The sequence below is a fragment of the Festucalex cinctus genome, chromosome 2, assembly GCF_051991245.1.
Source record: "Festucalex cinctus isolate MCC-2025b chromosome 2, RoL_Fcin_1.0, whole genome shotgun sequence".
In the NCBI taxonomy this organism is placed as follows: domain Eukaryota; kingdom Metazoa; phylum Chordata; class Actinopteri; order Syngnathiformes; family Syngnathidae; genus Festucalex; species Festucalex cinctus.
The window spans coordinates 15,284,877-15,312,553 of NC_135412.1; the positions used below are offsets into that span (position 1 = coordinate 15,284,877).

The 27,677-nt window shown below is 40.0% G+C and overlaps 3 protein-coding genes across 6 annotated transcripts; 1 reads left to right on the forward strand and 2 right to left on the reverse strand.

The window, feature by feature from the left end:
* Positions 1-54: 54 nt before the first annotated feature.
* On the reverse strand, positions 55-15,247 carry LOC144013857 (uncharacterized). Of its 3 annotated transcripts, XR_013282352.1 has the most exons (15): positions 13,636-14,089; positions 12,091-12,135; positions 10,837-11,106; positions 9,413-9,694; positions 8,160-8,403; positions 7,764-7,821; positions 7,475-7,569; positions 6,290-6,507; positions 5,947-6,209; positions 5,722-5,850; positions 2,406-2,535; positions 2,255-2,302; positions 1,022-1,346; positions 712-844; positions 55-511 (listed from the first exon to the last, which is right to left on the reverse strand). XR_013282352.1 is itself a non-coding variant. In XM_077513169.1 (14 exons), exons 3-13 carry the CDS (start codon positions 11,066-11,068, stop codon positions 1,024-1,026), a joined length of 2,022 nt encoding a protein of 673 aa, XP_077369295.1. In that variant the 5' UTR covers positions 11,069-11,106; positions 12,091-12,135; positions 14,918-15,247; the 3' UTR covers positions 55-511; positions 1,022-1,023. The 3 variants fall into 3 exon arrangements, 2 of the variants coding, with proteins under 2 accessions (XP_077369295.1, XP_077369293.1); XM_077513169.1 differs by lacking the exons at positions 712-844; positions 13,636-14,089 and adding an exon at positions 14,918-15,247; XM_077513167.1 differs by lacking the exon at positions 712-844 and having other exon boundaries at positions 13,636-14,088.
* Positions 13,570-17,391, forward strand: mrps25 (mitochondrial ribosomal protein S25). Of its 2 annotated transcripts, none has more exons than XM_077513172.1 (5): positions 13,570-13,734; positions 14,731-14,872; positions 14,957-15,063; positions 15,385-15,472; positions 16,725-17,391. In XM_077513172.1, the coding sequence occupies exons 2-5, from the start codon at positions 14,739-14,741 to the stop codon at positions 16,912-16,914; spliced, it is 519 nt and encodes a 172-aa protein (XP_077369298.1). In that variant the 5' UTR covers positions 13,570-13,734; positions 14,731-14,738; the 3' UTR covers positions 16,915-17,391. The 2 variants fall into 2 exon arrangements, with proteins under 2 accessions (XP_077369298.1, XP_077369297.1); XM_077513171.1 differs by lacking the exon at positions 13,570-13,734 and adding an exon at positions 13,961-14,117.
* Positions 17,095-27,388, reverse strand: rbsn (rabenosyn, RAB effector). The gene is made up of 12 exons (XM_077513170.1): positions 27,222-27,388; positions 26,028-26,275; positions 25,327-25,461; positions 24,253-24,353; positions 24,127-24,172; positions 23,894-24,055; positions 23,474-23,724; positions 22,819-22,889; positions 22,633-22,719; positions 22,459-22,561; positions 21,150-21,254; positions 17,095-21,078 (listed from the first exon to the last, which is right to left on the reverse strand). Exons 2-12 carry the CDS (start codon positions 26,194-26,196, stop codon positions 20,086-20,088), a joined length of 2,223 nt encoding a protein of 740 aa, XP_077369296.1. The 5' UTR covers positions 26,197-26,275; positions 27,222-27,388; the 3' UTR covers positions 17,095-20,085.
* Between the last annotated feature and the right edge of the window lie 289 nt (positions 27,389-27,677).

Below are 27,677 nucleotides of genomic sequence, written 5' to 3' on the forward strand. Positions count from 1 at the left end.
CGCCATCTGCTGTTCATATCATTGCACAAATAATCCAAATCCACCAACTTCATGTTCAACTTTGAATTACCTTTTAATTAGATTGTGAATTATACAAAGCATCATCTGTATTTCTATCTCACACCAGACGTAACGTCACCGGCGTGCATCTATACACGGAGTTGGATTTTCCCCCTCTCACATACAAAATTGAACGGTTACAAACATCACACAGCGGTTCAAATACAAACTCAGTTATATGTGAGGGGCTCCAAACCATGTGGGCCTACTGCAAAGATAGAGGATTAATGTTTAACATTAATTAAAGCGTGACTTTGAGAACATTTCCCAAGATAAGATAAAAGCCCTTAGAAGTCCTTCTTGAGGGTTATTATTTAACAAGTGAATCCTCTCAACAAATATTAAACTAAGGACATAAATCAACATTTATATAGTTGAGCATTTCGACCACTTTCATACATCTTGGTGGTGAAAAGCATCAGCGGCGTCACTGTCCACTTGTACCTGGAGCCTGACAACAACAACAACAAAAAGAAGAATTCAATCTACATACAGTATGTGCAATAAAGTGGAATACACAGTCAATTACTTGAGAAGGGAGTCTGAGGCGTTTGAAGCATGTGAAATAAAAATTTACGCAAATTACATTAAATTGAACAAAACCTTATTATAAACAAAATTTCAAGGCCTCAGACATTTGCTGGCGTTTACCTAATTACAAGTCCACCCCGTCACTTCTCCTGTACTTAGCTGTTTTTCCATTTGATTGTCTTCTAATATATTATATATATATATATATATATATATATATATATATATATATGCACCTTTGGTTTTAAAAAGCCTGCAAATGGAAAGTAGATATTTTACCATGCAGATCAAAACTTAAAAGTCAATATATTTACCACATTATGAAAAAAGGGTCCAAAATTCAGTCAACCTTCTCAGCAGTACAGTGAGGTGGATGTGCTAACCACTTCCTCACCGTCACAGCAGTACAATCCTAATATGAAAATGTCACCTCTAGTTTCTTGGGCTCCTAGAAGTTCCAGGAGTCATCTTATCTTCTTCCAGACATGAGACGGAGGGCAGCCCCAGGTGTCTGTGAAGTGTCCGGTCCCTGCGCTCCAGGTGAAAGATCATCCTCCTGCAAGCTTCCGGTCCTTTGCTCCGGATTGTATCGATCAGTCCGTTGGCCCTATTTCTGGTTGTCTTGTTCTTCTCCATTATATCATCTTTCTCAGCATCATTCAGGATTCCATCCAAAAGGTCATCTAACAACTGCTTAATAACTTCCTCGGTTACCCCCTCCACAAAGTTAGACCTCACAGTGCAAAGCTCGGTATCTGGAAAAAATAAATAAAAAGGTTCACTTTTGTTTGAATAGTAGTTCAACTTTGGGACCTAACTTTCAACAACGATCGTGAATGAAGGCGTCTTCAACATTACAGTCCAAAGACATGATCTGTCAGTCTCATTTAAGAAGCTTTTGGAAAACTCAATACCATTGAGCAAACCCATCAAAGAAGATGATTTCATGCAAAATTCGGACTTCCTTTTCCTTGTTATGCATTTTTTCCCCGTGGCTCTTTTGTAATAAAACTGATAGCTTTGAAGGAAAAAGAAACAACTACGTAGTCTTTCTTGAACGCACTTTCTTGTGTCACACTTGTACCTAACCTTAAACAATATTTTATTTTTACATTTGTTACATTTAAAGTGTATCTAAGTTATTATATATTTGCTAAAATGCTTCACACTCATATGAACTTTAAGTGAACTACTTTGCACCCATTTCTTCAGATGAACTGTACAGGACAGTGTGGCTGTGTTTAAAATGAGTCACACCGTCTGGGGCAGAAGCGAAAACAAGAACTTTCATTGCTAACAGATAATCACATGCTTACTTGCAACACACTTACATCCAAGCAGACAGATATGTTATTCTAAGATAACACTGCGTTGCACTATTGCGCTTTCCCCACCCCTTAGTAGTGGAAAGCTATTTTTTGTAACCAGATAGAGAACAATCCCAAATAAAAAGAGAGGAAACAAGAGAATTGTCAGAGCATCTTTGCTAGTTTGTAACTGACAACTCTGCTCTCCTTGCTGCGAGTAAAAACGAATAAGTTGTCTTCTCATCTCTGTGTTGTCGTTCTTATATGTTTTGGTGTGTAAACCTAACAATATTTTTGTTTAAAAAAAAAAAAAAAAAAAAATCAATGCAAAAATGAAAGAAAACAAAGACTGTCACCATATGTCCCCAGTTCAGGCAAAGCGGGTCCAGCACCTGAGTAGTCACCTGAAAAAGAGAAGAAAAAAGAAAAAAAAAAGCATATTATCAAGTGCCTTCATAACATGTCGCTAATGTTGCTCATGGCATTTGTGGACAGATTGGCGCGCACTTTTCCGAATTGTACAGCTCCACACTGTTCCAGCTGAATTTTCAAGTTGGAGAGTGAATTCATCCCCTGGTTGTTGGATGTACACCTCAAAATAATTCGGGTCCCAATCTTCATATGCGAGCTTGAAATTCTGTGAAAGATAAATACAAAAGAATTTCATTTCATTCTGATTTTAAGCAATAACAAAGCACACAATCGGTGTCAGCTCCCACAAAGAGAAAAAAAATATAATCAAAACAACAAAGAAGAGAGAGAGAGAGAGAAAAAACAAAGATAAAGTCGAGTTCTGACTGAAAGGGAGTGGGTAGAAGAAAATTGATTTCATCCCAATTGCGAACTAAATAAATAAATATTTTAAAAAACAAACCCGAAGTTGAGTAAAAACGTTGCCATTGTTGACCATTTCAGGTCCTTACAAAAATGTGTTTATTTATCACTGTAATTTGTCCAGGCAGATTAAGATTCTCATTGGCAATGACAACCTGGCAGTTACTCTCCAACATTGTTACATGCACTATACATGACATCATAGCACATGGTGACGAAAATGGTTGGAAACAGACTAAAAACACTTTCATTATTTGTTGTAGCGCGTTCCAGTCATTTGGGGCGGAAAATCGAAAGGAAAAACAAAACCATGTAGAGAGCATGTGGGTGGTGGACTGCATTGTGAGCAGAGAGCCAAGATAAGGTTGGCTTTTGCCAAAAAGCGTTTTATCCACCTCATTCCTGAGGGCTCTGATGGGAAACAATTACCGTAGCTGTGCCACTTCCTGTAAAACACAGCAAGTAGCAGCCAAGCATTTACAGTTACAACGGTTTTCCTTTCATTAAGCGCTTTATTTGAAGAAGAAGAAGTTGAATCTCTGACTACAATGTTTTCAACTTGCACCCCGGACAGGGAGGAGAGAATGTTGTTGGGATAAACGCTCGTGGAAGCATTTTGGTCATTAAGCTGTAGTGAGCGCCTATGAAGAGGAAGACAATACGCTCATAAACTGTAAAGAACCCAGTGTGTAGTGCTAAGTGCCATCTAGTGGTCAAAGCAAGCACACTTCGCCGGTGAGAGACCACATTTTGCAAACCAATTATTATTTTGTGTGCGCAAACCAGCATCTTGGCAAGCAATGGCGACTTGGCAGCCGTTGTGAAGATTGAGCGAAGCGGAATTAGCCGGAGCAGCTAACGAGAGCGGCTAGCGGGAGTTACCCTGCCTTGGGAAATATGAATTACGACCAAGTTCTGTTCTTTTGCTTTTGTTGTTGTAGCAAAAAAATACACATGGATGCTAACGTGCACTATGCTTGTAAAACTGAACAATTACAGCAAATAATGAGTTGCAAAGTAATAGGACATTGAATTGTGTACGCTACGTAATTGTGTAGATTCTAAAACAACCGATAATGCCGTTATAAGTGTTAATATTTCTTGCCATTCATGAATCATTCGGCGCTCTCTGCCATGTTGTCCAGTGGAAAATACGACATGAGGGGGCGTGTAATTTTCCACTCAACATGTTGTATTTACCATAATTTCCATACCACATGAAGGCAGCATTAGGCTGGTGTGGCTAACAAGAGGGGGCTAGCGGGAGGAGCTAGTTTAATAAATAAATAAATAAATAAATAAATAAATAAAACAAAAAGCAACGCAGAAAGAGACAAGCGACGGGTCTGAATCACGGGAGTTAGTGACGACCACCTGCAATACAACATATTCTTTTGCATACTATTTACATAAACAGTCGGTTTTTAAAATGAATGAATTCTTAGTTCACCACTAGATGGCGCTAGGGATCACACATTTGGTTTTGTTTGGTCTTTTAGCCAATAAAATGTATCAGACTATACACGAGAAGGTGACGTGGGCCTCGTAGCATATCCTGGAGTTTTATTCCAGCATTTATGGTTAAAGCAGGTTCGCGGGAGTTATGAAATAAATGACGCGATTGACGAAAATTCATGCGCGGGAGGAATTTGAATCAGTGTAACCAGTCGACAGTGACATACAGTATTGTTAAGAAAAATGTTTGCAGACAATGACGAACTTGAAAATTTTGACAGCTTTGTAACGGAATGGATAACGAATAATTACCACTCGATTCCCTGAGGTTATTACAACTGCGCTCCAGTGTTGAAGGTAAATATACCCGCAGGTAAGACATTTGTTTGTTGATTTTTTTATTTTATTTTTTAATATTGAAGGTTTCTAATAATAAATTTATGCTTGTGTGAACACCACAGGTGTAAGCTCTAAAATGTTTTTGCAATTATGGTTCTGTTTCTATCTACTTTATGAGTTGAGATATCAATAATTTTGGAACATTGTTGAATTTCCGGAAAATTTCAGGTTTTCGGGGGTGACTTTTCATAGGTTTTAGAGACATGTCTTGCCAAGGCACTACAGGCCTTAATAGGTTTTAAAGTATTAGGACAATTGTTCGAATTAAAAGTAGTAGCTTTTAGCATGTAAACAAAAGGCAGCTTTCGGGTCATATCGGAATTTTTTTTTTTTTTTTTTTTTTTTTTTCCATATCGGAAGTTGCGCACATAATTCATGCAAAGGCTCATGGGGCATAAGAATAAGGTGGGTTGATAAATAATGGGCCAGTGACTTTGTGTGAGTAAAAGCAGGAAATACATTTTGAAAGTGATGACCTCTGGTGACAAAAACTGTCAGGCTTTTTCAAACAGTCCTGCGTAGGTCTACACAATATTGGAAAAACAATTTCCGACATAGTTGCTGAGTATAGCGATATCGATATTACTGTGATATTTAACATGTCCCACAGGAAATTACATTTTTATGATCTAATGAAAGAATTACATATTTTTCATGCGGCAAAATAATCAATCTCAATGTATTCTTAGTTCATTAATTGAAATTACCTATCGATAATGTTCAACTATTGGATGGCCGTGCACATTTTCATGAAGAACACTATGTTTTGCATTTGCATTATTAGGGTTGGAACACGCAGTAACTAGGGGTGTAAAAAACAAATAAAAAAAGAGAGGGTGAGGAGGGGATTTTTTTTTCAGAGTGCGCAGTAGTCAATTGTATCAGTCAGTTCCTCTCCTCTCTCCTTACGAGCTTTAAACTGAGTGTCTTCTCTCCTTTTTTTGTCATGTTTAATAAATGTCAATCTGGTAAACCTGACAGTCTGACTGGTCAAATTTAGATAAAATTCCACATCAAACGTATTGCATGTCTTTGCGATATGCATATTGTATGGGCGAATATCGCGATATCGATCTTTTTTTGATATAGTGTGCAGCCCAAGTCCTGCATTACGATAAAGGCGGCTGAGGCCTACCTTTGGGCATATTGCTGCATCGTCAGCATTAGATCTGAGGTTGAATTGGTCATCCATTCGCAAGATTCCCTGTACATCAGACTTCTCAATCCGTTCATAGCCTTTCTCCCTGGCTGCCTTTTGTAGTTGCTGTGACAGAGAAACATGCCAATCACAAAGACGCTTCATCATCAGCACACGTTTGACTGCAGCAATCACACGTGCGCATTCCAAATCCATACTGACCGCTACAAGGAAAGGGTTGCTCAGGATTGGATAAACATGCAGCGTCAGGAAGGTTTTCCTGGTCTTGTAGACCAACACTTTGCAATTCATAGACAGCGTAACCGGAGCCCAGCGCAAAAGGCGGATCATGACTCCTGTTGCGGAGAAAGCTGGGTGTGGTAGCTTGACGTGGGATGGGGTGACCTCGGACACTTTTTGCACGCTGGCTCCATCGCTATCCGAATGCAGAACTGCAAACGTCTCCAAAATTCTGGGGTCAGCAGCTGCACAAGACAAAACGCGCCATTGTACATTTGCACGTGACGCCACGGCGTCTTTGAATTGCATTGTCGTCCTCACTGACTTGTGCAGACCCAGTGCGGCAGATAGACCTCATCAAACTGCCCATCAGTAACTGTGAGGTCCAGCAGGGGGCCTGCGGGCTTGTAGCGCTGGGACTCCATTATGCCCTTGTGCTCCCACCAGTGGTCAAAGCGGTACTTGAAGCTCAGAGGCGAATTCTTACAAGTCCAGCGCAGGCCCGAGACACTGCACTCAAATTTACCTGGTCCAGACAGGAACCTGGTGGAACACCACGTTATTATGGTTAACAAGAATAACATCCATGCATTTTGTTGACCGCTTATTCCTCACAAGGGTCGCGGGGGGTGCTGGCGCCTATCTCAGCTGGCTCTTGGCAGTAGGTGGTGTACACCCTGGACTGGTTGCCAGCCAATCGCAGGGCACACTGAGACGGACAACCATCCACACGCACAAGCACACCTAGGGACAATTCGGAGCGCCCAATTAACCTGCCATGCATGTCTTTGAATGTGTGAGGAGACCGGAGTACCCGGAAAAGGCCCACGCAGGCACGGGGAGAACATGCAAACTCCACCCAGGAAGGCCAGTCTGGACTCGAACCCAAGTCCGCAGTACTGGGAGGCGGACGTGCTAACCAGTCATGCCGCCAAAAATTAACAAAATAATTCAAATTAAATTTGAAGAAAACAACATTTTTGGATCGACTTTCTGTTTGTTTTCATTACACAGTACATAGGCCTACTGTGACTATGTTTTAGTCTTGCACACCCTGTGTCAAAAACAAAAAAATCCAGTCATATATACAGGTCAGTGGTCTGTAACAAGTCACTTGGAGTGCAGAGATTAAAAAAAAAAATTAAATAAAAAATAAATACTCCGAAAAACAGAAGTTGGTGCTCTGTTTTTTGGAATAATTTTTCCTCTTGTTTTTCTGAATAGTTTTTTCCCTTGTTTTCAGAATGTTTTTGTTTTTTTTAATGACAGAAAAAAATTCAGTAATACAGAAAAAATATTCAAAAAATTACTCAAAAATACAAAGCTTGCAAAAGTTTTTGTTTTTTTTCCAAGTGAATGCAACACACTTCCGTAAAAAACAAATGATTACATGCACAGTCCGTATAGATGATGTCATGAATTGTATTGTTGAAATAATGGCTGCAACACCATAAATTCTATTTACGTACGTCCATCAGAGCGCCGTAATAGTGCTGAAAATGTGTTTTACCTGTACCAGGTGTAACCACCATCCTGGATCACGTCCGGCACACGTTTTGTCCATCCATCCTGGGCAACTGTTGCAGTTCCAGTCACCCATTTCGACTGGTTCAAGGAATGAGACGTGCAATTAAAAATTACATGTCATTTTTTTAGATTAGACCTAATTTTCATACAATTTCATGGAATTCAAATTTTATGTCATTGTTTATTTTGGGAACACGTCAAGAATCTAAATCAAGCAAGACAATCAACATTTGGTATAACTCAACTCAACTCAAGTTATAATAAGTACTTACTGTGACCATTTCAAAGCGTTGACTTTTGCCACCCTCCATCCATGATGGCTTATTTTGACTGAAAGGGTTTCAGAATAATAATCAAAATTTAAAATAAAAAACAGCAACAACAAAACCTCTTAAATACGTATACTATACAAAAAAAATAAGAATGGGGGTTGACTTCCCCTTTAAAGTGCTCTATGAATAAAGTTGAGTTCCCTTGGAAAATAGGAGGATTCAAACAAAGTGTGCAATGAACTGCTAAATCGTGTTTGTGCATTTATTATATCCAGATGTAAATGGCTCGAAAATAAAATTGAAATGATGCTAACATGTCTTATCTCCATCTTGACATGTCGAACCCAAACCTGCAAAATAAAAGAACGAATGCCCTTCACAGGCACAAATACTTACGGTTCCAATAGTATTAACTTTAATGCTTGTGGCTCCCGTTCCTGCAGGATGCTGTACAACATCCGTTTTTGCTCCACAGATTTCAGATGATCAATGATGTTGGACATCTTCTGGCGAGGGCTTTCGATGGCCTTGATGTCATCAGTTACACTAACACCCCTCACGTTAAGATCATTTATTATAATGTCAACATTTTCAACCATGTAGCTCAGTCTCGCTCTATAGTGATCAACAAAGCAGTGCCCTGTGAAAAGGAGGAGAAAAAGTTGACACTTCCCGGTTATGAATAGTTTGTGTTCAAAATAGCAGGCGTAGTATCGGCTTGATGTCATCTGTGACATGGGCTCAATTTTAAACTGTTAACTCATTCACTCCCAGCCATTTTCACTGAGGAAACACCCTTCGCTGGCGGCTGTTTAACTGGATTTTGACTGATTGTGCAGGGCCTACAGAATATTGTGTTCTATTGCTATCAAAACATGGAACCTACTAAAAGAAAGATCAGTCTCTTCTTTCATCAGGAAAAAAAAAAGTACATGGGTGTACATTTCTGTTTTGCAGCAATTAGCATTAGAATATAATTAAGTTTTACAATATTCACATTGCTGGTGAAAACACTGACAAAAAGAGCTTGTTGCACCATGGCTGATCTCTTTACACTGCTCCAACCTGCTGGCTGTTTTATTCAACAACTACCATTGCTTTAAGCCACCGCTTCATGTCTTAAGCTTCATCAACACCTTCTGTATGCTTTTGCATAAAAATAAATAAATAAAATAAAAATAAAAAAAAACACAAAAAAAAAAAAAAAACACGGGTAAATACATGTTTAGGAGTGAAGGACAAAGTATTAAAAACGTGTTTACACGTTTTTGGGTGTGAATGAGTTACTGTACTTTATTTTTTGTTACTTTGTACCTTTTGTACTTTGTTGTGACCTCCTAGATGAATTGTCATCACATTCTTGGAGTTATTTTAGTTGGGTTAGCAACTTGGTTCATAATTGTTCCCCATTTTCTCCATTTATGGATCTGCGCTCAGCATAGCTCACCTGAGTCCCAAACCTTGGAAATAGCTTTGTAACCTTTTCCAAACTGATTTCAATTACCGGCTGGCGACCAGCACCCCCCCACCCCCCACCCCCCACCCTTGTGAGGAACAAGCGATTCAGAAAATGGAAAAATTGTAATATGTAGAAACGTGGTTGATGAATGGAAGGCTAAACAAGGTCCCTAAGGAAAGCTCCAACTTACCGTACAGTCGTGGCTCAATATGCCACAAGTAGAACAACATCTTCTTGCTTGCCTCTGGACCTTTCATGTGGACTAAATGATTCAGATGGAACACCATACTTCTGATATCAGGGTTCGAAGAGATGATCATACTTTTTTGCCCGGGACTCAAAACATAATCAATTTCAAGATTTTCCATCAGTCTAAATAAAACTCCTTGCTGCATGAACTCAGACTTAAATGCTGGACACTCTTCAAGTTTTTGAAGCTCATGAGGCGACAAATCTCCAATCACATAGTCATCTGAAAAACAATGCAAACAGAAAAGTCATGTCAGATATATCAGACAAGGAGTATGCTGTTATGCTCATTCAAGGGCCTCTGTAATTTACTTTATACTCATTCGCTCCCAGCCATTTCCACAGAAGCAATCCCGTTTGATTCCAGTTGTTTTACTAACTGGACTTTGACTGATTTTGCAAGGCCCAAAGAATAAAAAAACATGGAACCTATCAAAAGAAAGATTAAAGTCTCTTCTTTCATTAGGAAAAAAAGCATATTTCTATCTGTTTCCGTTTTGCAGCAATTAGTATTAGAATATAGCTAAGTTTAATCAATGTTCACAAATCTATTTAGAATTGTGAGTAATTGAGCTTTTTGTCAACATGGCCCTGGTTGATCTCCTTTGCTCTGCTGCCACCTGATGGCCGTTTGTGTAATAACTACCATTACTGCAACCATTCTTTGCAGTTGAGAGGCTGCATCAAAGCCTTAAGTATGCAAAAAAAAAAAAAGAAAAACGTCTTTGGAACACTTAAAACATTTTTTTTTTTTTTTTTTTAAACAAAACAAAACATATTTCTAAGTTATTGGGTGCAAATGAGTTAATGTTATTAATGACAAAATATGTCTGCACTACTCAAGCAATTAGAGTAGGAGTTATTCTTAGTATTTGAATAGTGGTAGTACAATACTCCATGTTAGAGCTGGCCGATAAATCAAATTGATTAATCGTCATTATAAGAATCAAATCATTGAAAATTTGCCCTATAGAGTTTTGTCTTCTGGATTAATAAAAGCTGTTGTTCTTATGTGCATCCAAATGTTTTGTGAGTTGTAATTTTGCCCAATGCTGGACGGGTGGTTTATAAGACATGTTTACTATATCTATCAATTTTATTGTGGCATTTAAGCACATACAAATAATGTTAAGTTTATGTTAAAACTGATTTAGAATCAGTATACAATATTATTGTCTGAATATTTTGCACCAGAATATTTTTTGAATTAATGAAAGCTTTAAATAAATGTTTTTTTGTGTTTAATTGATTAAAAATTGAGATTTTATTTTTTGCCATATCGCCCAGTTCTACTCCATGAACAGTGATGTAAATTATTGCAATAATTGCTCACTTACACAAAAAACGACAGCAGAAAATACTTACAGGCTTTCACAAAAGCAGGATCTCTTTGCTTTAGGAACGACAACATCTTCCTGCTTGCTTCCGGACCTTTGTGAAGGACCTGATTAACCAGAGCCATTGCTTGACTGCCTCGAGACCGATGGATATTCGGATCCAGAATCTCGTCTCTTTCTCTGCCATTCAGGAATTCAGCCTCCTCAAGATCATCCATCAGCCCAGATAAAAGTGACAAAGACGCCCGTGACCTAAACATAAGCTTCAACTGTTGAAGTTCGATTTCTGCAGAGTCATCTGGAAAACAATGAAAAAAATAGAGGAAAAGTCACATCAGATATATCAGACGAGGAGAACAATCATATGATCATTCCCAGGTGCTCATGAAAGGGCCTCTGTAATTTAGGGATTTGGACTCAAAAATTAAGTCTGCATTAACCCACATGTACGGTTCCCAAATGTTTCATAAATATTCACAGATTAACTTTGAAAAAGCTGCTGTTGCAATACACCTGTTATGAATCTTATTCACATTGTGAACAGCTACAGTGTTTAATAATAATGTGTTTAGCAAAATATCCCCCCCCAAAAAAAACAAAAACACAGAGCTCAATATTGAACTTGACGCTTGTTATGGTGCGAGATGAGTTTCAAAGTGCTTGGTGACTCCAAATGTGTAGTAAGAGTAGCTCAACTCCTCCCTCCCTAACAGGGATGTAACGATAAGAGTGATATTGTGATATTAAAACTGCCACAATATCATTGTCATCATGCTCACAATATTTAAAAGCAACACATCTGTTAAAAAAAAAAGTCAGGTTGATTTCCATTTGTGCAGTTTTAGCACCCTCTGGTGGCTAGCTTTTTAGTGCAATTTAATTTTCATTCGGGATGTTTTGGCCCTTCTATTTAAAAAAAAAAAAAAAACTACACTAATTGTCATCTGAAGGGGATCGTAATGCCTGTGAAGCAAGTCAATATTTGGAGGAACTCAATGTGTGCATGCATTAACAAGTAAGCGCCTCAATAAGTGTTATTAGAGATTGTAGGTGGTTTATATGCATTGCTGTTGTGTACAAAAGCACAATATTGTGACCTTTTTTAAATATTGCCAACCTCCCCACAATATTATGATAATTATCGTATCGTGAGCTTTATATTGTGATAATATTGTATCGTGATGTTTGGATCTTTTTACATCCCTACTCAATAATCACGTTGAATAGGAGATCATTTAAATGGGAGCTCAGCTCAAGTCCTTGACAACAGAACAAGACTTACATCCACTGGCGATGCTGAAGCCACTTGTGCCACTGGTGCCCGCTTCTAAAAAAAAAAAAAAAAAAAAAAACATGCAGTTACAAATTTACACGTTCTTTTAATACTGGATTCATATACCTTTAGTAGTCGTTCCTTCTAGTGTTTGAGTAGTAGTAGTAATCCTGGATGTACATTGGTGTCAATAAATGGTCTCAAAATTAACAACCTCCGGTGCATTATTATTATTATTATTATTATTATTATTATTATTAGACTTAGACTTGACTTTATTGATCCCTTTGGGATGGCTCCCTCTGGTAAATTTACATGTCCAGCAGCAATGAGAACAGATAATAAAATAAAAAATAATTCAATCAATCAATAAAAAGGTTATTACACCAGATATTGAATTAATAATGATAATAATAAAAATAAAAAAATACAAATTAAATCAATCAATAAATAAGGTTATTACAGTCTTCCCTCGCTATAACGCGGTTCACTTTTCGCGGTCTCGCTGTATCGCGGATTTTTTTAAGTGCAATTTTGCACATTTTTTTTTACAGTAATATACCCATTTTATAAAATTTATGAAGGTTTGAACATTGGCGATGTTTGAACAAGAGAGAAATGTGAGAACATGTAAATGCCTCAATGAGAAAAGTGTATAAATTGTGCGGTCGGGGATTTTAGAGCCTTAAAAACATTTATAAGAGTTGTAAAACATAAAGCTAACTACTTCGCGGATTTCATTTATTGCGGGTATTTTTTGGAACCTAACCCCAGCGGAAAACGAGGGAACACTGTACAGTACACCAGAGATTGAATTAATAATAATAATAATAATAATAATAATAATAATAATAATAATAATAATAATTTTATTATTATTATTATTATTATTATTATTACAGCTGTTAACTGCTTACTTTTAAAACGGTTGTCAAATACCATGTTGTGATAGTCATTTTGTATGATTTGCAATGAGAGGTGGGGTGAGAGAACCTCAAAATCAAATTTTGCTTGGAGTGGCAGCCCCGCTTGAGATGTTTATCTCATTGTGACTGTACATTTAAAAACGGTTCGATTAGGCCTCTCAATCATTCAATAAAAGTGACTTGAGCTTGCTAGGCCGTTGTGTCACGGTGACCTTTTTCCTGGCTTTGGCATCTTCCTTATGCACTCTGGCACACATGACACACAGCTTGTTGAAAACGGTTAAATTAAGACCAACAAGTCACACACAATGTCACATGTGCTAGGTAAAACCGGCCACCATGTGTGTACAAATTGGAACTTCTTCTTCCGCTTTACGAGGGGAAAAAAAGGCTCAGCTAGGTACTCGATAGTCTTGGCATCCAACTGAATCTTCTTCTTGTTAATGTTAGCATAATATTAAGAGAATTCAAGATAAAAAGACCGGCTGAGGGGTTTTCCCGAACTCAAACTTTTTAACACGTTTGAAAGTGAAAGCAAATTTAATCAACCCCGCCCTAATTTTTGGTCGCGCTTTTTCCAGTGTGCTGTCGCTTAGGAGCGATTACATAGATAATAAATAGTCATTACCGCTACTTTGTTTCTCCTCCAGGAAGCCAATCTTCTCCAGCGACTTATTGATAACTTCGCAAGCTTCATCTTTGCCCAGCGATGAAATCAAGACACTCAGTAGGTCCTCTGCGGTGCTGTACGTGCCTTCCTTCAACGACCCTCGGCTCACCAGTAGCGTACACAACTGTTGAAAGTTGTTGCTTGTCAATTTTGACAGCGTTTGCCTCACTTTAGCTACTCTTCCGGTCATCTTTTTTTCTCAAAGTCGAGTTGCCTACAGTCTTGCTCTCCGAGACAGTCTCGGAAGTTTTTTGTTTGTTAGGGGTGGGGGGCTGGGTAATCGTAAGGAAAGCCCATCTGGACAAACTAGTTTGCACATGGTGAACACGAGCGACTTGTAAAATTTTGGCCGCTGTGTGGCGAGGTTGTATGGTACAATTACTCTCTCTCGGTACTGGTGGCGCGGGTTCGCTTCCGGCCCGGGAACCACGCTTGTTCGTGTGAGTACGTGTGTGTGTGTAATTTGTGGATTAAAAAAAAAAAAAAAGACAAAAACTGTAAGATTTAATAGTTACTTTTCAGTAGATGGCAACCATTCACATTGCACCATCAAAGACAGCAGTAGTTTCAGCACGTTTGATTACAGCGTAGTCGATGATTTGTAATAAATAAGTAAAGAAAGAAAGAAAGAAAGAAAGTAATAATAATAATAATAATAATAAGCCCGTGTGGTCAAACCAACAGTATGCTGTATATTTTTGAAAGAATATGAAATTTACAGAACTGATGAGAAAAATAAATGGCATGCCATTCAAATTAAATGGAGTTATGTCTGTTGGTTTTTATAGGCTTTGGAATTATTTTCACGCACGGATCTGTAAACTTTTTCAGTATTATTTTTATTTGATTTTATCATAGTAACTGTTTTGTGCTTGCGTTGCTGTGAAATACTAAATTCAAGAAGACATTAAACTATAAAGAAACAATCGCTCCTCTGGTGATGGAAATACCCCTGAACGGTTGAGCACATGACGTCATCAAAACGCGCCGACTATACTCGTGCGACTCACCGCTGGTGAACACACCTCAAATTGTAATTTGCTGCTAATGAAGGTGTCGAAATGCCTATGAAAGGAAGATTCCCGATCAGGAGGACGCTGCAGTATCTCCAGAACGGCGACATCATCTTTAAACCCCGAGTGAAAGTGATGACAGTCAACTACAACACGCAGGGAGAGCTCAGCGACGGAGCAAGGTCAGCACTCACATAATTAGCGAACATAACCACAGCTTTACTTACATCTTGTTGTATTTTCTACTGCTTTTATTTTCTCCGCAGGAAATTTGTGTTCTTCAATATTCCTCAGATTCAGTACAAAAACCCGTGGGTCCAAATAATGATGTTCAAAAACATGACGCCGTCGCCCTTCTTGAGATTTTACTTAGGTTTGTTCTTTGAATGCTATAACTGCATTTCAGTGTTTCCCAACCTATTGCTCCAAGTAACGTGCTTTAGCAAACATCTCGCAGCGCACCACCAGACAAACTAAAATGTCCCCAAAAGTGGATGCACGGATGATTTGCTAGTTGTACAGCGCGTCATTTTTTGTGCCTTTCACTGCATGTCGCTTGCAAGGATATATCGATGTTTGTGGTCAATAACTGTGACCAAAGAAAAATAATAAATGTTTGACAGCCTAATGGTTGGGAAACACTGCTGTCTTGACTATGAGGGGCGAGCTGTACTGATTGGTGTCTTTGGTGTAGATGACGGCGAACAGGTGCTGGTGGACGTGGAAGGCAAGGACCACAAAGACATCGCGCAACACGTCAGGACAATTTTGGGCAAATCCCAGTAAGTAAAAGATGGATTGATGACTTGCATTGACGTCACATTAAGTGGCTGCCAGGTTGGAGGTCCTTACTGAGTGTTAGAATTGCAGTGTCTGGTGTGTGATTATGCTTCTGTTCTCTAGGAATGGAACGATATCCAAAACGTAGCAATACGATATTATCATGATATGAATCTCACGATTTAATTAACATTATGGGGAGGATGGTGATATCAGAAAAAAAGGTTACAATAATATAAGAAAAAATGAGCTCATACCAAAAAAAAAGCACAATATTGTGCTTTCGTACATAACATTAATGAACATAAACATACAATCACTAATAATATTGAGATACTTTCTTTCTAATCCACACAAATATTGAGTTCCTCTACATATTGACTCGATTCAACTAGTGTTGGCAACACAAATTATTGCATTAACAGATTAATTGCTATTAATTTTGAGCACAGATTATTCTTTAGTTGACAGCGTATGGTTACGTTAAAGGTTGTGTTTGAGCAATGAACATAACTACATGCATTAAAGTAAAGCATTTAATAAATGTTTGTATATGACATTCAGAATATTTGTTCACGTCAAAATATTGGGGTCATTTTTTTCCCAATTTAAATGATGCAAGTAACTGATGAGAAAAAGGAGGATGAGCATGTGCAGTGGATCAAAAAATGTTGGAGACGTTAAATGTTGAAAGAATTAACACAAGTGCTCTTCAAATTTGGCGGGCAAAAAAATGATTAAAAAAAAAGAAGACTTTAATTAAGCAATTAATCAAAATTTTAAAATGTGATTAATCGGATTAAAAAAAAATTCTTTAAAATCCACAGCTGTAATATTTACATTCCCCTTCATCAGACAATTATTTTGGATTTTAAACATAGAGGGGCCATAACATGGCGTATGAAAATTAAACTACACTAAAAAACTAACCACCAGAGGGTGCTAGAACTGTACAAATGAAACTGAACTTGACATTAAATATTAAGTTACAGATGTGCTGCTTTTAATATCGCAACATGACAATATTGTGGCGGTTTCAATATCACGACATTGTCGTTACTGTTGCATCTCTAGGATTAGCTCGGATTTGAAACCCCAAACTCAGAATTATTATGTGGATGTGCTCACCACTTTATCACTGTATCGCTGTCATACTGAATTGTGAATTTTTCACTTGCTCCAGCACCCAAATTTGTTGTCGCGCATGCCCTCGTGTGTGCTGAAAGGTTCAAAATTTGACTTGTTTGCGTCCAGGGCGGTGTTGGATGGAGAAGAGCAAGCCAGGCTGCAGGCCTCCAATCCTGCCAACTTTGGCCCCGCCAAGTACTGTCTGCGCGAGTGCATATGCGAGGTGGACGGTCAGGTTCCCTGTCCCGGCACCACGCCGCTGCCCAAAGAGATGACGGGCAAGTATCGCACCCAGATGAAAGCGCAACAGGAGTGAACGGCTGAGGAAGAAACAAGAAAAAAAACAAAAACTTGGAACGCTTGATGTTGAAGAATCCACAAAGACGCCAGGGCACGCGATTCGTCGATGGATTTCAAAGCCAAAATACTTTGTGACGCTGGTGCTAGAACTTTTGTGACACACCTGATTCAACACGGCAGACGCACAAACATGAAATCCTCATTCAACTTGTTTACTTGTGCTCACATGTTAATAAACAGTCCAAAAATGTTCCGTTATGTATCAAAGGGTGAAACCTTCACAAGTGTCTGCACATGAAGTTGAAAGTTCGAGCGGGCTAGAAAACATTTGCTGACAGCGAGTGCTAATACTTGCTGGCATTTACACTGCAGATGTGAAAAGGGGGAAGTCCTGTGCACGCTAAGCTGGAGAGACGTCACAAGAACACACTGGCTGAAGATTTTCCACTGAACCTCATATTCATGATTTCATGTTAGGCATATTGGTCAAGCTCCCATGCTTAAAAATAAAATAAAATATTGCAAGCAAAAAATATGCCAGCTTTGTGGCTAGAGTTTGCCTTTTGCAAGCATATGGTGAACCTTCACTTTGCAAGCGGATTCACTTAGCGTTTTTATTTTATTTTTACGTTTGCAAGGTTAGTAGTTAGTACGCAAACTGAATTTTTACTAGGACGGAGGAGTTGGATATGTATAAGTGATACTTTCAACTAATTTTGCAATTTCAGTAGTAAAACGTTAGCATTTTGTCTACCATGATTTTGCTAACATTTTTCATGTACAATTAACACCTTTAAAAACACATTTTGCAACTTGTCGACTGAAAATAAACATCATGCATTGAAGGCTTAGGTAACAACCAATCACGGCTTACCTAACATTTTGTCACTGTCCTGTAAAAAAAAAAAAAAAAAAAAAAAAAAAAGACATGCATTTTTCACAGGACAGCGACGGATTTACCAGTTGAGCCGTGATTGGTCGTTACCCGAGAAAATTGCAAAATAGGGATTCACGATAATATCAGCAATTATCGACCAATTTGACGTCATACAGAAATCCCCCGATAATTATCAGCCAATTTGACATCGTACAGATAAACCAGCTAACAAAGAAATCCGCCGATAATAATAAACATGCCATGTTGGTCCATCTGTTTTGGCTCAACTTGTGACGAACTCCTCAACCATCCCCTCTCCTGTGGTAGTGTCGCATATTTGTGATGTCATAATGCGCGCAACTTCAAGTTCACGTCATGGCGACATGGCAGTGAAAGCTTTGTTTATTGTCTCCCCAAAAAAGTTACCTCTGCAGTTTTTTGTTGCATTTTTAAAACGACTTTTGTTTTGGCAAACTCAAAATGAGTTGCTGGTTGTCTTTGAAGCAGAGATACCAATAAAATTCAGCTTCATGGTGCTTTACACAATATTTCAATGTAATTTGTACACGTTTGACTTCTAATAGTACTCCAAAGTATATTTGTATTCAAGTTAATTTTTCAAACAATTATCATCTTATCGGTTATCGACATCTGCACTTTTTAAAATCTTGTTTCATCGGTTGAAAATAGCATTATCGTGCATCCCTAAAAAATTAGGAAAGTATCCCTTTAAGTTTGACAACCTTGGACTACACATGATGAAAATGACACGTGTCAATATTGATTCTGCAACTGTGCCGCTAACATCCACATCAACCGAAGAAAATCAAATAAACGATCAGAAGGTCTCTTAAAGGGCCAAATGCGCTAACTGTTTGTGACAACAAAATAGATGGTGCAAATGTCTTGCTTTGATCAAGTAGCATATGTGGACAGGAGTGGCGGCAGTTTGCTCAGGTATCGGTGATGCCCACTTCAAAATGGCACAAGTCAACGAACGAACTGCTTTTGGCATCAACGCGTCCTGAGTCTTGGGTGAGGTGGCGAAGACGCGGCGGCCGTGCATCGCTGTTTGCAAGCCCCCCCCCCCCAAAAAAAATTGTGCTCTTCAACTGTACAAAGTGGAAAATCGTGACGTCGTCTGTGAGGGCAGGAAAGCCCCAAGTCATGGCAACGACTTGATCATCATCATCAGAGTTTAATCAAGTCGAAGTAACAAGTACTATTATTAACTGTTTTGTTAGTAGCACTCTTTCCACGACTGTGACATTTGTTTACACGAGCACAACAACTCCATTTGATTCTCTTTTCCTGCCCAAAAGTAGTTTTGTCTCACTAGGAGGGACGACAAATGCCGATACCGGAGTCGGCACCAGATGTGATCGGGTTGCCAGATTGTATCGGGGCGACTACCGATTACGTCAAGCTACATGAACGACTGGAAAGTGTCCGTTTACAATTGTTCAATAAAGTTATGAGGAGGAAAAAAAAGACGGTTGACGTCAAAACATTGTAAAGATGTCATTTAAATAAAAGGTATGGACTAACATTGTAAAAACATAAATAAACCCAATAATATAAAAGCAGGGGGATATTTTAAGATTTCAGAAATAATCAGATTGAAGCGTGTTCGTGTATGCCGTTGATGTCAGTACAGTAGCACGAACGAAATGCGCGATTCAGATGATGTGTTCACTTCGGTTCTTCTTCACTTTCTTTTTTTAGCTGTTCACAAATCACAATACATCACAAAAACAGTCTTAATAATAGAACACATTATCAATCTAAACTGACAATATTTGTCACATCTCAGGCAATTAATTTCTGTATTTATCGCTTATTCAATCTATTTTATTATTTAGTCAATATATCTTACTTTAATTGTCATAGGTTTCATTTATGTTTTTACAACTTCAGTGCTGTAACATTTTATTTAAATTACCCCTTTAATATTTTTTCTCAATGTTTGACATCAACTGGATCATTTCCAGCCAATCCTGTAGCTTTACGTGTTCATTAGGTGACCCTGATACGATCTGGCAGCCCGATCACATCTGGTGCCAACACGGCCTTATTATAAGTAGTGCATGTGTCGGTACTCAGTGAGTACTCAGAGTGAATACTCGTAGTGGTATCAGTCTGAAAAAAAAAAGTGGTATTGAACAATCATGTAGTTGTAAAAGTGTACACAAATGTCACGCATTCGTGGTGGGGCTGTACTAGTTGACAGTTGTCATTCTACTCGTGCACTCAACATTGTTGCCGGCGCAGATCAACTCGTCCACGGCGCTCGTGAAGGGGGGGGGGCCTTCAACGCTTGCTGGTTTTCTGCTCCTGCAGGGTGCGCTGCAGCTCTCGCAGATTCTCCCACAGCAGCTCCACTTCGTCCGCTCGGCCGCTGAGCTTGGCGTCGAAGATGTACGCCCTGATGTTGTCCATCTGCTGCAGCAGTAGCTCTTCCTCGATCAAATCCACATTGTCGTCGTCGCCGCAGTCGAAGGGGTTGGTGGAGGGGCCGGCGTTGGGAGTGTCTGCGAAGGGGTTGTTGCTGCCTGCATTGTCGTCGTCCTCCTCCTCCTCCTCAAAGGGGTTGCCAGGAACAGGGTCGTCCTGCGCGTCGTCGTCGTCCTCATCGAAAGGGTTGTACTCTTTCTTTCCGTTGGCCACTTTCCCGCGCTCCCTCTTGATGTCCTCACAGAAGGGATTGGACGGATCCTCCTCGATGGGAGTGGCGGCCTCGTCACGTTTGGGCTCGTTCGGTCCATCTCCGCTCGGAGGCGTAATCTGACCGCCTAAGCTTCTTAGCCGCGGAGGTGACTCCGCATCCTGCTTGGCGTCTGCGGGAAGGACGAGATCCAAAGCAGCCTCCGAGGTGCCACTCATGCCCTCATTTTCCTCCCTCTCCCGCTCCCTCTCGCGGGCCTCCAGGCGGCACAGCTCGCCCCGCTGCAAGTCCTCCTCCTCAGCCAGCTTCCGCGAAAGCGCGACGGCCAGGCTGGTCTGCTGTCGGTCGTACTCGTCCTGCAGCTGACGCAAGTTCTCCTCCAGCATGGCCACCTCGTCCACCCTGCGCGCTTGACGCGCCTGCTGCAGGAACGAGCGGATGTTGTGGATCTGCTGCAGGAGGGGGTCCTGGCTCTGGTCCGTGACGCGTGCGTAGGCCGGGTCGGAGGAGGGCAACCAGCCTCCGGCTTTGGTCACGCGGGGCTCTCGAGGTGCCTGCGGCGGCTCACCGTTGATTCCGGCGGGGGGCGGACGGCTCCTCTCAGACTCCTGCCTCCTCTTCAGGGCCTCCTGGGCTGCCTGCGAGGCAAGGAAACGCAAACTTAACGAGGACGGTTTTCAAAAATGATGATGTGGTCCTGGTATCTCACCAGTCTCTCTTGTTGGAGTCTCCTCTCTTGTTCCTGCTTCCTCTTTTCTTTCAGCTCTTCATATTTGCCCTTGCTTGGTAAGGACATGAGCCCGAGCAACTTCTCCTATGACCAAGATGAGGGAAAAAAAATACATGGTGGAATTTTATGCATGTCACCGCATTTATGGGTCTTGTCTTGAGTTGATTTGAAAACTTGAAGAAAAAAACAAAAACAAAAAACATTTGCTGTCAATTCTTTTGCATTCTCGTTTGAAAATTATTATTACCATATCTGCCATATTGTGTGGAAATTTGGGGAAAGGCATATCAAACAAATACTGACCCTGTTTTCAAACTGCAAAAAAGAGCCATAAGAGTTATCATCCATCCATCCATTTTCTGAACTGCTTATTCCTCACAAGGGTCGCGGGGGGTGCTGGAGCCTATCTCAGCTGGCTATGGGTAGTAGGTGGGGTACACCCTGAACTGGTCGCCAGCCAATCGCAGCCAGAAGAGTTACCATTCGATCAAATTATATAAAGAACCAACACATTCACTATTTATTAAATTCAATACAATGAAATTTTATAACATAGTTGAGTTTAAAATAGCACAAATAATGTACAAAGCATACAACAATATAGTCTGCCACAGTACTCAGTAGATATTTGAAATTAGGGAGAGTCCTTATTACATAAGGGATGCAAGTGTCTACAAAAAATAAAAACAAGAACAAATATTAAGCAAAGGTGTGTTTCTGTAAGAGGTGTGTATTTGTGGAATAATTTTGGTACTGACCTGGAAAATGCAAGTCACTTCCTGAGTTTAAAAAATGTTTAAAAGCAAAGTTCAGGAACATTTTTAAATCAGATATGAGTTGGTAAAATTACAGAAATGTATTTTTTTTTCCAATGTATCAGTATGAGTGTAATGAAAATTGTATATGTGAGTATAAAGTATGTATTATTACTATTATTATTATTATTATCAATCCATTTTCTACCGCTTTGTAGTATTATTATTATTATTATGGTGTATGCCTTAGAATTTCATGTACATATGCTATTGGCAAATGTACGTACATGTACAGTTGTATACACCAGCAGGATTATACTTTTTTTTCCTTTTTCATTTAAATATATTAATCTATTATTGTATCAATAATGAAGCAAAAACATACAAATAATAAGGGGTAGGACTAGATAAGTTTTCAACCTTCCTACTCCCTTTGAACATGTATTTCTTTCTTTTCTGCTACTTGCTTATATGTTCAATAAACAAACAAGCAAAAAGTGCCCCCTGTCTTACCTGGCGATGGGTGAGCTCACCTGGACAAACAGCGTGGCCGTGTAGCGCACCATCCTTTGCAGCTGCAGAACCTTGGGATGCGGCTGCGGCTCGTCTTTCACTCCCAAAGTCAGAATCTTCTTGCTGAGAAAAGAGCACCGGACGCGCGTTGATACTTGACAAGACTTCCACTTTCAAACAGGACAGACGTTTACCTAAGAGCGTCAATCAATTCGTAGTATTTCTGCACTTCCAGTCGAAGTCCCATCGCTGTCTCTAGATTGTACGTGGTCTCTCCGGCGCTAAGAACGAAGGTGGCCCCAAGTCATGGTTATGTAGCGGAGAAGTGACATTCGCAAGGAGATCTGCTGAAAGGGGAAACGTGCCTCAACAGGACTTACTTGAGCGACTCGGCCATCCTGATGTATTCTGGGGCCTTCTCATCCACCTTCTCCATGCACATCCTCAGCCTCTGACGGGAGAGCACCACATACAATATCAACCCACAAGATACATGGGATTTTACTGATTTTTTTTTAATTCATTGGCTAAATTAGTTAGTTTAATGATTTTCCGCCAAATATTGGAATCATATTTTAACTCAAGGTGTCAGTTTGTGGAACAATCTGGATTATAAAAACAAATGATCTCAGTCTATTTGTATTTTTAAAAAATGTATAAAATCACAATTACTGGAAAAATATATTTAACACAACATCATGCTATTGAATTATTTTTGTTTGTTACTTTGAAAGTGTCTTGACTGCTTGCTGTCATTTATTTTGTGTTGATCATTTTTTCATGTTGATGAGGGGCAGATATCAAGTTTTCACAAGTTTCTGTCCCCTTTCATTTCTTTTTTTCATTTAAAAAATGAAATAAAAATTTTGAATTGAATTGAAGGTTGACTTCAATTAGACCAAAGCTAACCATGGAGAATACAGGTATGTTTGTTTTCTTGGCGCGCAGGTGTTGCCTTTTTCCAAGCTGATTGAGTGCAAATGATTTTGCAGCCTTCCAAGTAACGGCAGTTAGAGAAGTAAGGCTTGGACTAACCTGGTAAAGCTTGACGATATCAGGCACAAAGTCTTTCTGCTCCAACTTGTGCTGCCTCTTGAGCAGCGTGTCCATACAGTGAGCGCAGCAGCGAATCTTGTCCTCGTCCTTGTCGTCTAGCAGCGACGTGACGCTGCTCAGGCTGCTCACGCTGCCTCTCCTGGAGCCCATCCCGCGGCCGGGAGACGGCCACTGAGTGCGACCCCCACCGGGGACGCTCAGAGCCTCGCGAGTCCCATTGATCAGCTTGTCTGACAGTTCAGAAACACATTAAAAACAGAATTCACAATTTGATGAGTTTAGGTTTGCAAAATTGTCAATTTGGAAATTTTCCACGGGGGTGAATAGAGGCAAAAGTTGGCTTAATTTGAGCAAAAGCAGGCAGTGGAGTTGAAAGCGGACCTTGGCGTCAATACATACGAGCGAGAGGCAAGGGGACAAAGTCCATGCATTTCCTGCACATGATGGAGCCGCAGAGACGACAGTGGTGCCGCCGGTTCCGAATGTTGAACTTGCTTCCGCAGTCGGGACAGAAGGGGACATCCGAGTCGTTGACCCAGGGTACGACCGACTTCTCGATGGCTGGAAAGGAAGAAGTTTCAAGTGACGCGCAACGTTCCCAACGCGCGACCATGCCGCCGTTTTGCACAAACCTCGGGTTTTGGCCGCGTCCGAGTTGGTCCTGTCGAAGGACGTCAGCTGAAAAGACATTTTCTTTTTCAGCTCGGATAACCGGTACGGTGGCAGCCGGCAAGTGTTTTGTGATGACTCGCGCGTACCTTCTCCAGCCTGATGATGAGTTTGTTGACCTCGATGACGTAGTGATCGATCCTGGCGGCACGCTGCTTCTTGAACAGGTCCAAGTGGCTTCTTGTTGCTCCTGCAAAACACGCTTAAGGATGTCTCCAGACACTTTCTGTCAATGGCAGTCAGCACTAGGCATGGGCCAAATACCAGTTTGTTGGTTTCAATTACTGTCAACTGTCATGAGCATTTTTATTTTTTTTTGAGGGGACTCCAAAACAGGAGTATGTGAAGGGGAAGATGAGCGCATACACAAATGTATTTTTGTTGTTGATTAATATACATTATCTGAAGAAAAAAAACAAAAACAAAAACAAAAAACAACAACAACATTGGACACGCTGCTTAACTCACTTGCTCCCAAAAATGTATAATACATTATTTTAAATATTACCAGTGTCCCAAAGACGTTTTTTGGGGTTTTTTTTTTATGTTTTTTGTTATGCTAGAGCATACAGAAGGCTTTGATGCAGCCTCTGAACTTAAGAAAACGGTTGAAGCTATGTCAGTTATCACAAAAACGGCCAGCAGGTGGCAGCAGAGTATAAGAGAGCAACTAGGGCCATGTTCCAACAAGCTGTTTTCCCCACAGTTTTAAACAGATTTGTGAATCATAATGAAACTTAGCTATATTCTAATGCTAATTGCTGCAAAACAGAAACAGATAGAAATATACTTCTTTTTTTTCTGATGAAAGAAGGGACTCAAATCCTCTCTTTTGGTAGGTTCCATGTTTTTATAGCAATAGAACAATGTTCTGTGGGCCAAACAAAAGCAGTCAAAATCCAGTCAAACAGCCGGGAGCAAAGGGAGTTGCTTCAGTGAAAATGGCTGGGAGTGAATGAGTTAATTGGTTGATTTTTTTTATTTTATTTTTATTGATTTTTATTTGGTGATAACAGACAACACAAATGTAATTTACCGAATATTTGATATTTTGATGAAAACTAAAACGATAGGGTTCAATGAAAAATACAGGCTGGCAATGATACCACCAGAATGGAATATGGGTCATGCCGAGTCAGCAGGCACTTTGTTTGCAGGCTCACCCAGCTCCTGAGGCTCCCACATGTATGGGTCCACTCCACCATAGTAGAAGGACTCATAAGTTCCAGCGTCCCCTCTGTCGTCTCCATCTCTCTTCAGCAGCTTGTCTTTGGCTTTCTTTGCCTTCTGGACCAAACCTACACATGTGAAGACTGTTGTCAAACTCCCGTCACTTCTACCGCTAATCATCCTTTCATTCAGTGAGCTCAGGTTAAAAGGTGTACCCTCAAACCGATTGTCAAACTAGTTGACAACTACTTTCATAATCAAGTAATCATTTGGAGCAATTTATTTAACTTGAATTGTCCAAACAGTCTTTTTCAGCTTGTCAGCAATAATTCTTTTCTTATTAGATTTTTGACTGGATTCTTCTCAGATTTGGTTTCCATCCAATAGCAGGGAACATACTGACAAGTTCAAATTCACAAATTCCCACATACGACAATTTAGTCTTTTTTTTTTGTGTGGTAATGTACAGAGAGAAAAGCTACTTCGCCATGAGGAGAACATGAAAAGTCCACATTGAAACCCCCAACCAGCCACCTCAAAGTATTGTACATCATGTTTATTTATTTATTTATTTTTTACATTTCTGCATTTATTTATTATGAATTAGCTCCACACAGGGGGCTGGGCCGAGACTTGAACCAAGAACCGCTCAACCGCGAGGCATGCCAACATCTATACTAAACCCAAGACCTACTTTTCAGTTGTCCTCTAACGTGGCGCTCCTCCCCAGAATGCTCGTCTTCGTAGTGCTCTTGGAGTTGGTAGAAGGACTGCAGGTCCTTGAGGCAGAGCGGGCAAAGGAAGCCCTCCTTCACCTCGCCTGCTGCGTCCTCAAAGGGGCTCGGATAGCTGCTAGCGGCCATGACGGAAGCGATCTTTCTCCCACCCTCGTATCACACCGCCGGCCAGAGGAAAGCGGGCCATGTCTGCTCCTCCGTCAGCCTGTCGTTCAAGAAAAAACAAAACAAAAAACAGTGAAGTCAGTGTGTGCAACTGCTTTTTCGTTTATAGACTGGTCCATTTGAGTGCAAGTAGCTACGTTAGCATTTGTTGAGTCAGTGGCCGCCACGTAGGTTCCAACTAGTGCCAAACCGATCACGTCTTTCCTCAAGCCCAGGGACACACCACATTAGGAAAAGCCCTCGATCAGCCTCTGCGTCGTTTTGTTAAATTTAAATTTTTCAATATTCACTCAGAAAAAAAAACCAGCAATTTAGTTTTAGATGAGTAAGAAACTCTACCGAGATACCTATATGAAAAATGTCCCCTAATTTAGTGTTTAGTCAATTATTCTTTTGCATCCATCAAAATTGGTTGATAATGGCAGCCATATTGCATTTGCAAATAAAAAGACATGATCAATCAGCCTTTACAGCCCGTAATTATACATGTCCGAGTTGTCCTGTTCAAATATTTGCTTGATTTCAACACTTTACATGACGTATCACCACTGAGACTGATTGCGTCTCATTTCCCACGTTTAAATTTTTTTAAAAACATTTTCATTTTTTAACCAATCAAACTGATCTTGATGTCATCGGAATGTGCATTTCATGCCTTTTCGGGCTAATTAATTGATTTTAGCATGTAAGCATGTTGAAAATGTGTCTACTGGAAGCAAGACCGCTAAGGGACTAAGGCGACCGGATATTGGCTCAAGTGTAAGCATTAGCGGGTTGACCAATGCTAAGAAACGCGACCGGCTAACTTTAAATTTGGTTGAAATGTTATCGACGTTGCTCGAATGGTTGCAGCAACGTTAGCTCGGCGATGCTAACCGCGGCTCTTGTTATCTTAGTTTCCCACTGTCGCAGTAGAAAAAGCGAACGAGGGCGTCGTCGCCTTGCAAGCAAAGCATTCTAGGTCACTAGGCATGTTTCATACTTACATTTTAAGCAGACAAGAAGTGTTTGACAGCTGGACAACATCAGCTGGCCTCGGGCGAGCCCTCAGCCTGCCTGGTCATGTGACACACAGGTCAGGAGGTTAGTACGGAAAGCCAGCATGGACAAACAACTAGGCACTGGAAAACTACAACTACAGGAGAGAATTGTAGGCCAATATGTCCTTGGATATTTTATTCCTCCGTCCCAATAAAAGGTAGATCATTATCTGCGCAAACTACACAAAAAAATAAGCACTCATTATAGTATCATCAGTATAGACCAAATTAAATTATAGGTGTGGTAAAAAATAAAAAATATGAAAAAATCACCATGATCCATGATTCTCCACTTTAAGTATTTCTTGACCATCCCCAAAAATTGCTTTTTCTGTCGTCCTTCCTTGATGACCAATTCACAGCAGATATATAACCCATAAAATACATTTTAGGCATATTCCA